The 11911-nt window shown below is 39.2% G+C and overlaps 1 protein-coding gene across 1 annotated transcript; it reads left to right on the plus strand.

The window, feature by feature from the left end:
* The first annotated feature begins 3762 nt into the window (after positions 1–3762).
* Positions 3763–5849, plus strand: LOC148010098 (11S globulin seed storage protein Ana o 2.0101-like). Its single transcript, XM_087672867.1, has 6 exons — positions 3763–3959; positions 4095–4171; positions 4384–4574; positions 4687–5076; positions 5198–5398; positions 5508–5849. Exons 1-6 carry the CDS (start codon positions 3763–3765, stop codon positions 5847–5849), a joined length of 1398 nt encoding a protein of 465 aa, XP_087528993.1.
* Positions 5850–11911: the final 6062 nt, after the last annotated feature.

Consider the following 11911-nt stretch of genomic DNA (forward strand, 5'->3'; position numbering starts at 1 on the left):
TTTTCCTTAGTTCATGTCCATTTCTATGTTTTACTACGTATTTATTGCTTTTATTTATAAAGAAACATCCAGGGAAACATCTCTTAATATATCCATCACAAGCAAAATCCTAAACAGTAGGGAGAGGATATTATGTGCTAAATATGGTTCAAATTTTGATTTTTTTACTGCACTATTCATCTAGGTTTCAATCTTATTTTATGTGTTAAGAGGTATAGTGGCATGGACTAGACTCGCATTGCACTTTTTAAAATTTAATTTGTTTGCTACACTTTTCATATAGGTTTTGATCTTATTTTAAGTGTTAAGAGGTTCAGTGGCATGAAGTAGTCCCACACTGCCTTATCATCATTGCAAAGTTATTAGTGAAAGAAAATCATGGAAAGAATCTTTCACCACATTCAGAATGCTAGTTTCGTTTAAGGAAAATGTTTGTGCACTCAAAGACATCCACTTTGCATTGCATTGCATTGACATGGTATAAAGAGAATTATCTCCCAGATACATAATACTCAGTTTCAAACTATTGACCCACGTGGATGAGTGTGAGGCTTCCTATGTTATAAGTTTAGTATAATCGTTTCCTTGATTATAGATTCCATGAGGAATATACTACCTCCTGGAATGAATATTGTGAAGAGTGGACTCTGTGCATAGGTGTTATATATTGAGATGATGTATCCTAGGGACAATTCATGGGGCGTAGAAGAGTCCTAGTATAGCCACAATGATAAGACGCGAGGAGTATCCCCTTTGTTTGTGTTATGAGATACTAGCCACCTATATGCTTGGGTACTCCCTTTGCTTGGATTCAAGATGTGCATCACATTGGACTACAATTTAGAGATTACCTACAAACATATTTTTTTGATAAATGAGTTCATAGTGTGTATATGCTCATGTGTGTGCGAGGCTGTGGGGTTGTTTGGGTGAGTATAGAAGGACTGCCGACTAGAGCCCCAATAATAGGTTTGGATTTGTCGAGATGACCTGCCAATACGTGACACTTCCTAAATCTTGGTTAGATAGAGATCAATGAGTTAGTTTATGCTCAAGAGCATTGAGATGGATCTCTTATTTCTTAGTAAACATCATCAAGTCAAGATCCAAAAACAACAAAGAGCCAAAAGGGCTAGATTGTGGATTGTAATCCTTAGGAGATATTCCCCTAAATGTAGGAGCTTGATATTCCTACGAGGGAGAGGTCTTAGTGACCCTAGTTTCACAAATAGTCCAGTAGGAGGAGGAGGAAGCTCTAGTTCTCCCCTTCTCCTAGTAAGTCAACCCACTGCAAGTGGGGTTGCAATCACACTGTTGCAAACTCCTATAGCAAATTTGGTTGCCATTATGCTGCAACCTATTGCAATTCCTATAGAATGCCAACTTTAATAGCCTTACCATTCCCTCTAACCATCTTTAATGGGTTAGCAAAGAAAGATGTCGAATTTCACATCACCAAGTTCCAAAAACTCATGCTTAATTGTTGAATTCAAGATGAGGGACATCTAATTATGATATTTAACATGACCCTAAAAGGGAGGGCTACAATGCAATATCACAGTTTAGAAGGCAATACCTTAACCACAATCGATTTATTCTATGCACCTTTCGAAGGGAAATTTCCGAGGTTGGACAATATTGGCTACATGTGCTAAATGTGACATGTTAAGAGCCCCAAGAAAATGCCCAACAAGATGAAATAGGTATTTCACAAACAACAAGCCTCTATCCCTATCCTATGTATTGCCCAACTCTAATATGCCAAGAAGATGAAAAATGTCTTTCACAAATTGCATGCCTCTATGCAGAGAAGATGAAAGAGGTATTTCGCAAATTGCAAGCCTCGACTATCCCTATCCCACTTGCTATCCAATTGCAGTATTTCTTGCGTGGATTGGACTTCAATATCTACGTGCAATTGAGTAGTGTCCCTCTAGCAAATATAGATATTGCTATAACCCTAACAGAGGAAGTAGAGTTCCGCATATAATTGGCCTATGCATTGAGGAAAAATCTACATTTGAGACTTAGTTCTCAAAATAATTTGGGATTGGTTAGTGGAGATCAAGGTGCGATCAGTACCCCTGTGACCAACCCCAATGGTTACTGGGGGATCAAGGTGCAATCGATACTCCTGTGACCAACCCCAATGGTAGAGAAAGCATGACATAAAATGTGCATTTGTTACCAACTCCTCTAAATTTCATCTGGCCTCCAACTAGCTAAAGAGCTCCTTTTGTAAACCAAGGGTCAGTAGTACAAGTAGCACCCCCTTTGCAAGTTGTGCAACCTAGGGGGGTAGCTCTTGAAACCACTAGTTATGAGTCCTCTACACCAAACATTTTTAATAAAGTAAAAGATATGATAAAATATTATATGAATATGATCACTAAGAAATACCTCCAGATTGCCATAGATGTTAAGGTTTTAAAGCGCTAGAAAAATTTTATGGATACTAGAAAGCCCGATGATGTGGGCCCATCACAATTCTATCTTTTGATTCCTTGTGACCAAGTATCCATAACATTTCCATTCTACCTTTTAATTTTCTTATCCCTATGAAAGATACATATGAAAAGTCTTCCATGTGATATCTAGCATGTGTGGTTTTTTTGGTCTATAAACTCACAAATTGAAGCAAGTTGGATTTGGAAGTAGCAACAATGGATCACTAGGTATGGAAAAAAATTTGCTAGAATAAAGTTTGCTTGATCTCAAGTAACACAATCCTATAACCAATAAATTTATGTTAGTAGGGACACTAGTCCTGTTGGTGTCCACACACAATATATGTAATGGGTGTATTCACAGTTTGAATAAGGCTATGCTTCAAACACGCTTATATTTAACAACAAAATCTTCAATGGCAAAAGCACCACTCTCTAGGATCAACACACATCAGAGTTACTCTCATCATTTAGCTACCTCCAGTCACATCATGCAAGGTAGACTAGCTAGATGTGTACATTCAATGTCCATGGAGAATTGGTTTTTAGTGTACTTTTCTTGATTAGCTAAAATGTTTTTGTTGACTTGATGAAAAGCAGCTAATTGTTGGACTTTTTTAGATACAAATCCGGCTATTTACTCCCCAAAACTTATCTCATTTGAACCTCTTCCTTTTTGTGAACATAGGTAATTGTGTATCACATCGGCCATGGATGTTGAAACGGATGGCTTCTTGATGAATGAAATCATGAGTGCCACTTACAACCCAAACTAAATGATGGTGCACTTCTTGAGCTCCACCTAAATCTCGAATGAAGTGGCTACTTTGCAACTTTGAGCTCTATCAACTACTCCTTTGTGTACATCGAAAAGTTCTCCAATTTATGGGCGAAACAACTTTATGCATGGTGTGCAAATGAACAAACTAACAAATAAACTAGGGCCCATGCGTATTCTATTACAGCCGTGAACGGCCAGAAGGTATTTTGTGGATTATTATCATTCCATATGAGAAGCTTGCATGATCTAGGGGAAGCTAGACACCTGGAGACGTGTGCAACCATGCAAGGATCAGATTTGGCGCCGGGGGTCCGAGTCGAAGCCGCGCCACCTTCCATTCCCGTCTGACCGTGTCGCATCATATATAACAATACACGGAGTGCTCCTGGCTCATACTTTCGTACGGCGGCTGTCTCAGAAACTGTCCGGTGCAGTACGCAGGGTCAATTCAAGTAGAATATCTAGAATCTTATTATAACTCTTGCTACCAACATCTCCCTGGCTCTTGGCACTAAGATGGTGGGTCGGTCGCCGATGGGTCACGATCGACCGTATTTACAAACGCAGCACCTGACTCGCATGGCAGCTCTGGCGTTGCTGCTTTCCTTAATGACCGCGCCATTGCTGCAGTCCACTGTTGCAGCAGCGCGTGACTTCAATGAGGACGAAAATAGGCATTGCCATAGCAGAAAGGGGTGCGGCCACTGTGGCCAGCCTGCATACTACGAGGGGTAAGATATCGACCACAGGATGCAATTCCAGGTGGAGGAGGCCGAGGAGCAATTGTTGGAAACGGACGGGGGTTCCATCCGTCGGTGGAAGGACGTGTCAGGCTTGCTGACCCGTATGGGCCTCATGGATGCCAGGCTGGTGACGCTCAAACCGCAGGGCCTGTTGATGTCGCAGTACGCGAACTCCCATCGCATCCTTATCATCCTCAGAGGTAATAATATAGGTCACGATTACAACGTCAAGTGATCCGCAGATACATATTGGTACTTGATGTCCGCGCCGCGTCAATCAATCCTCTCATAATAGAAATATAGAATAGAATGTAGAGGAACAGCCCGCATGAATGTAGCTTTGAAAGAAGGAGATTGATTTATTCATGAGCGTTGGTCGACATGGACATTAATTGGCTGCTTAAAATCGCAGGCTGCGCCAGGATGGGCATGATGCTCCCTGTGGGGATGAATGCCAACATTCGACGCGTCAACAAGGGCGAGCTAATTGCTGTGCCACTTGGGTTGCCCTTCTGGATGCTTAACGATGGGAAGGAGCCATGCTGTTTCCTTACAATCGCCAACATTCGCGGGCCGATGATGCACGGCCAGCATGCCTACGAGGTATCTCTGTCTGGATATATGTGTGTGTCGCTTCCTCCCAACCTTATAAATACTTATAAATACACACGTATATCGGGGGGATTTAATTCTGTTGTTTAAAGCATTGATGTAGCAAAATTCAGCTCATCTAAGAAAAAGCTGCCTTTGTACAAAGGCTTTCCATCTCACGGGCTCCTCCCATGAGGAGATGGGAGGCATCATGCGCGGCTTCTCCACGGACCTGCTCCGCTGCGCCTTTCAGATGGACGAGGAGAGTGTGCGCAAGCTGGTGAAGAGCCAGAAAGGCGTGGCCATCATCCGGGTCAAGGATGGCCTAGAGCTCCCAAGGACAACCGTGGAGGAGGGTGACGCGGAGGCGATGGTGGATTTCAGTTACCACCTGGATCGAGCGAACCGTGATTTCCTCGTCGACGGAGCTGGCGAGCTGACCACGGCCAATGCCCAAAAGTTGCCGGTGCTGAAGCTCATAGACATGGCGGCGGCATGCTTGAAGCTAGACCCGGTAAGTGCGGTTGATGAGGCGTCTATTTATTACAAGAAGCAAATTTAATTTTATTTTGCCTTAGCATTCATGTATAGCATGTCCTCACGTTGTCATTCCTACCCATGATGATATGTACTAGAACGCCATGCTCACCCCCGGATGGTCCCTCACCGCGGATCAAGTGATCTACTGCATTCGAGGGAGTGCCCGAGTGCAAGTGGTGCTCCCCAACGGCAAGCAGCCGTGCGACGAAGAGATTAGGGAAGGCGGCCTGATGATGGTACCCAAGAACTACCCCGTCACGATGCAAGCTGGCCAGGACAGCTTCGATGCAGCTGCGGTCTTCAACTGCCACACGTACGACTCACTATTTCTTACGTAAATTCTTTCAGCGTCTTCATTCTAGATTGATTCTAGTACCTTGTACATATATGTTCGCTCATGGCCAGGCGTCCTTTCTTCACTTTCGTCTTCATGTAAAGAGTGCTTACATTGTCGTTTATATGATCCCTGTTCTGGCATCGGAGTGCAGCCCCTTGTTCATGCACTTAGCCGGGAAGAACAGCATCTACCGTGCCATGCCCCGGGAGGTGCGCATGGCAGCCATGCAAGTGGGCCACAAGCTCGACCAGAAGCTCCAGGAGGCGCATCATGGCCACGCAGTCCTCCTGCCACCATCCAGCGACGACAGTCAGTATTACCACCGTCATCGTGAGCACCGCTACGATGAGGAAGAGGAGGAGGACGAGGAGGAAGAAGATGTGCTCTCTTTGATCTCCTCTTCCAAATGAAGGGCGCCTCAGATTCTCTTGCGTAACTTACGCAAGAACAGATCTAAGAGAGAGAGAGACATAGAGAGAGAGAGAAAGAGAGAGAGTAGGTGTAATGGCTATATATTATAAAGTCCAGCTCTTTTCCAACATAAAGAATCTTCAATCCATGTAACAGGACTCACGCCAAGTTTTGCAGCAAATCCAACCTCTCCTTTGTCCATCCAAACGATCGTTTGGGAATAGTGAAAATAAAACACGAGAGCTCCATCTTCCAGCTTTGCCATCTTCTAATTGCGTTGCTATGAAAATAATTTGATTGGTTCTTGATTGCCTGGACAAATTCCATCTAAAATGATGGAATTTGGTCCATCATATTAAGTTTAGGTATGGTCCATCATATTAAGTTTAGGTTTTCTAGTGAGTGTTCTCATAGACTTGCTCTTTGTAGTGTTATTATGTGCTCATAGCTTATCCATAAAGTCATAATTCTATGTTTACCTATATAGTGCACATAAACCAATAGTGGATATCATCTCTAATTAAACATGGTTTATTTAGTTTTGCATTTATTTGACAATATTTTCAACATAAAGCAATCTAGTTTTTCACTTATCTAACAATTTTTTGAATAAAAGGCAAAATGAATACATCTCTATTTAAACTTAAATCCATTTATAAATCAATTTATCCTACCATATAGTGAACATAAAGCAAACATGGCATGTCTCAAATTAAACAAGCACACTTTCTATATTTCTCTACAAATAAATTTTAGGTGGATTATGTTTTTAGCATGTTAATGCAATTAATGATTGATCTATATTTCTTGGTCCTCTAATTAGTATGCTAATTGTATCTCATTAATTTTTTTTGAAACTAAATTATTTGATGCATCTCAAACACTTGAAAAACAATTTGACATATTGATGCATTTCAAACACTGAACCAAAAAAAAACTTTTTTGAAACTAAATTATTTGATGCATTAGAACATTCTAGAAAGTGTATATATTGTCTATTATTTAGTAGCAATAAATACATTTACAATTATGAAGTGGATAATAGATAGAATAACCACAAGTTGCATACAATATAAATGCAATAAATTACATCATCATCTTGATGAATGATGACTAAAAAAGAATTAACTATGGATGGCTCTACATAGTAAAGTAGGAATCATATTAGTATCTTTGAGCAACACAAAAGAGAGAGTATTTTATAATAAAACTAGGAAACTTACACAATTCTCTAAATAGCCAGACCAACCACCACGCCTTACTTTCTCCTTGTCACACCCTCAATACCTATCTAAAGATATAAAGCCATCATGTACTTCTTAATCCCCTTGATCCTTCTCTAGTCCTCTCTATCCAACCACATAGGCATATCTCTTAAGAGAGAGAGGTATCACCTCCTCCTTGATCCCCTTGATCCTCCGCTAGTCCTCTCTATCCATTCACATGGGCTTCCTTATACCTTCTCTTAATGCCCTATGTGCATGGGGCCATTGTGGAAATATGTATCCATACATTTTCTTGATCATCTATCCAATGGAGAATCAATGGAAAAAAGACTCTTCCAAGGAACATTGCATGTAGTGAGTTTATCAAATATTTATTGGAATTTTATGATAAGACCTAAAATGATTTTTTAAAATAAAGCAAGGTAAAATTACTACCAAGAAATAACAAATGATACTCACAATACATAGAATCCATAGTTAAAATAAGAAGATAGCACTAGATGAGGCAAAGACTTGTGCATGAGAACTCACTGTCATTGTACCGTTAGGAGCTTGGGAAGTGTGTAGTTTCATCATTGAATCATTAGGGGATTGTGAAGTGTAGTGTAGTTCTGAGTATTATGACACGATGTAGTGTTAGAGAGGGCTCTACGTATTGGACAATCTTTTGAGGACTAGTTCTTTATATCTAGTGTTAAAGGTGGCTAAATATTGGGCCACATTTGTAACACCAAATGTTAAGAAGTAGCTAGATATTGGACCACATTGCCACTAAGAATTTGAAATACACAAGTCATTGACACTTATTGAGATACTTGTTGATATTAAGAGAAATCTTATATTCTTATTGATGTTTTAAAAACAATGGTGGTAATGTCCCACCATGATTAATTACATATAGAGCTAACATAACTATTGCATTCAATAAGATTTGTGGTGTAGATTATGTCACATACTTTTTAAAAGTATTACTTCTCCCAATAATCATCAGGAAGGTTATGTGGTGTTTATTTGCTCTCATGTAGCTCAAGGAGAAAATAGTATCTTCAAGGAAATGACAATGGCAAACCCCCTAAAAAGTGCAAAAAGAGAGATCTTTCATTCACATAATTTTAAGTTTTAATATGCTCTTATCTTAACAAAAAAATAAATAATTCCATTAGATCCAAAATAATTATGTCATAACTTTGAGCCATCCATATCCCATAAACATGTTTAATGTCTCTTTCTACCCATTTTCCATGAAGTTATGAATTATTATTATTATAAGATGACCACATTGTCTCGTTTAACCTCTCTCACTCTCTTTCTTAGTAAGACAACTCTTATTTCACATATAAATAGGTTATATCATAGCATGATGCTACTTTAGATTAAGTCTGTCTCGTTTAACCTCTCTCACTCTCTTTCTTAGTAAGACAACTCTTATTTCACATATAAATAGGTTATATCATAGCATGATGCTACTTTAGATTAAGTCTTTTCTTTGGTTACTTAGATTCGCAAAAGGTGTCATGTGTATTTCATGGTTTAAAGTCTAGTCTTGTGTGATATGTATTTCATAGTTTAAAGTTTAGTCTCAAAACACAATATGTTTACACGCATCAAATGCTAGTCATAGTATAAAAAATATCATATTAATCATGTTTGTATTCAAGAGTATGCATTCGTAAGTTTTAAAATCTAGACTCTAGTTCAAAGTATAGGTGGGATTGAAGCACCTTAATCAATTGATTCAAAGTATGCCTTACTAGTACAATGGAATGTATGTGGCTAGGCAATATAACAAAAATATGAGTAGTGAAGTATTAAAATCCTCACCCCCTACACCTCCCCCCTCCCCCCTTCCCCTTTTCCCCTTTCCCCCTCAACCCCTCCCTTAATTTTATGGTTGGAGGGGGAATTAAATGGGGGGGAGTACCTATAATGTGTACACTTGTGTAACTTTGGAAAAAAAAACCCATCACTTGCATTTATGTGTTTCCATAAGTTAGCCATGTTGAACCAATTGGCTAGTAAATCACAAGAGGCAGGCAAATCAAGATTAGTGGTGAGACTCAAAGATCTCCTTAAATTTCATGTGTGTTTCGTAAGTTGAATATGAAGAACCTAATATGCACTCCCATTATATATTCTACATTTCCACCATAAACATCTCCATCTAAGCAATGAGTGAGATAATGATTGGCCCATAGATGAGTTAAGCTACAAACTTGGTAAATTGTTTCTGCTTCCACAGCTCACATGTCCAATAACTCGCATCAAATTCACCATCATTATAGCAAGAACCCTCTCTAGCCAAATATGATCAATTTATTGGAAAGACACGTTACCATGTGAATAGTAGAAAACAAGATCTCGTACTCAAAATCTACTACTGGAGGGGCATGGGAATATTGTTGGTATGTATAGTGCACTTTTGATAGTCTAGAAGCTAAAGATTTGCATGTGTGTAAATCAACTCAAATGCATCAAGATGCTACTAGGTCCTTGCATTTCCTCCTCATTTTCTTATGACTTGTGGATTTTATAAGGCAAGTATATTACAACATAATGAAAGTTGAGATGCAGAGCCCAAATAGGAGGCATCTTCAATATATTAGTTACGATAGTGTTTCATGTCAAGGCACACTAAAAAAGTCAAACCCAAAAATAAACATGAATTAAAATGCATAAAAATTAGGCCATTCAATGCCCATTTTAATGCACTTCCACACAAATACTTAATTTAAAACACCCCCAATCATATCGAGCCACTTAAAAGTGCAAAAGGAAAAACAAATTCAAGCAAGTGTGTGTGCATCTGACTATGCCTTAGGAGTCATCTTGTCACAACATGGAGATTATTGTCATATGCATCTAGTGGTTTTCCACTCAAGGAAGTTTTCCCCTCCAGAGATAAACTATGAGATCCATGACAAGGAAATCCTAACCACTGTAGATGTCTTTGATACTTGATGTTATTATCTAGAGGGTGTAGCCCATAAAGTTATTATCTATACAAATCATGAAGACCTAGAATACTTTATGGAAATGCACATCCTCAATCAAAGATAATCCTGTTGGAGTAACTTTTTATCTAGGTTTGACTTTGTCATCACCTATCGCGTAGGATGCCAACGATGCCAATCAAATGCTTTATCAAGAAGATCCTATCTAGCGCCTAAGAAGGGAGAAGATTCTTTTGATCAACAACAAGCAATACTACTCAAGCTACAGAACCTCTAGCTAGCACCCTCTCCAGTTGTTATCACCAGAACGACCCTACCTTGATCCATTTAATCCATGAAGTCCTGCCAAATGATGATTTGCCAATAATGTCAAGAGAAAAAATCAAGAAGGAAGAGGAAATTAAGTTTATGAGTTTCAGAAAACTAATGGATTGTAACACTATAAGGTTCTATTTTATATCCCTCCAGAAAACCGAGACTCCAGGTACTCCAATAATACCATGACACCCTAGTAGGCAACAAAAAACTTTGGAGTTAATAAAACCTTAGAGCTTATTTTAAGAGATTTTAGTGGACCCTAATGTGGAAAGAAGTTAAGGAATATATAGAATCATGTGATACCTACAACAAGGTCAACATACCTCGTCACAAACCACATGGTTGCTTGCAAGCCTTGCCCATGTCAGTTCGACCCTACTATGGATTTCATAATAGATCTTCCCAAATTAGCAAATATGACTCTATTTCTATTGTGGTAGATAGGTTCACAAAAAGGGCACATTTCATCTCTACCACCACAACCATCACAGGTGCAACTACCGCTAGGCTTTTTGTGAGATATATTTTTAGATTACATGGACTCCTAGACAACATCATTAGCAATGATCAGGGTCCCCAATCATATCTAGTTTTTGGAAGAGCCTTTGCAATCTCCTTCAAGTCCAAGTTAAGTTATCCATAGCAAATCATCCATAGACTGATGGTCAAATAGAATGGCTAAATCAAGTTTTGGAACAATAACTCCGTTGTACCATCAACTTTCATCAAAATGATTGATTTAGCTCTTGCCCTTTGCGCAGAGTTTACTTTTAATAGTAGTATCTATGCATCTACTCAACAAACTCCTTTCTTTGCAAACTATGGCTAGCATCCAAGGATGTATGTATATCTCTCCAATCAAGTAAAGATTTCTACTCTTTCCCAAGATAAAGCTCAATACATAGGAGATATACAGCAAGAACTCAAGGAACATATCCAAAAGACTCAAAATCAGTACAAGCACTATGTGGACCAGCATCATCTTTAGTATCCAGCATACAAAGTTAGTGGAAAAGTATGGTTACTTAGGCATAACCTCAAGTTACTAAGGCCCTTTGTGAAGCTAGGTCACCAAAGATTTGGGCGCTTCACTATCGTAGCCCAAATAAACCTACTTACTCACTGACTCCAACTCCCCAACACCATGAAGATCATGAAGAATTTGAGATTGAGCATATCTTAGACTCGAGGATCTCCCGAGGTTGATTGGAATACCTTCTTTACTAGAACGAATATGAAATCAATAATCAGAGTTGGGAATTTGCAAAATATCTCCAAAGAGCACCTCTCAAAGTGAGAGAATTTCACAAGAAGAGCCCAATGAAAGGACCAAACCACCAAGCCACTTCTTGTGAAACTCATCACTTGATAGAGAAGGGGGTGATGTCAAAAACATGCTATGATGAAGTGTATGGATTAATTCTTACTCATACATATGAATCCAAACCCCATGGGAATGCACCCTTAACAGGACATCCTCAAGCCAACCATGCGAACCAACCTTTGCCATGTCATCATAGAACTTTCTAGAAGATATTCTATATCACTGCCTTCATCATCGATGAT

This window comes from Lygodium microphyllum, chromosome 30 (assembly GCF_053477565.2).
Source record: "Lygodium microphyllum isolate KBCC chromosome 30, Lygodium_microphyllum_v1.1.10, whole genome shotgun sequence".
NCBI lineage: Eukaryota > Viridiplantae > Streptophyta > Polypodiopsida > Schizaeales > Lygodiaceae > Lygodium > Lygodium microphyllum.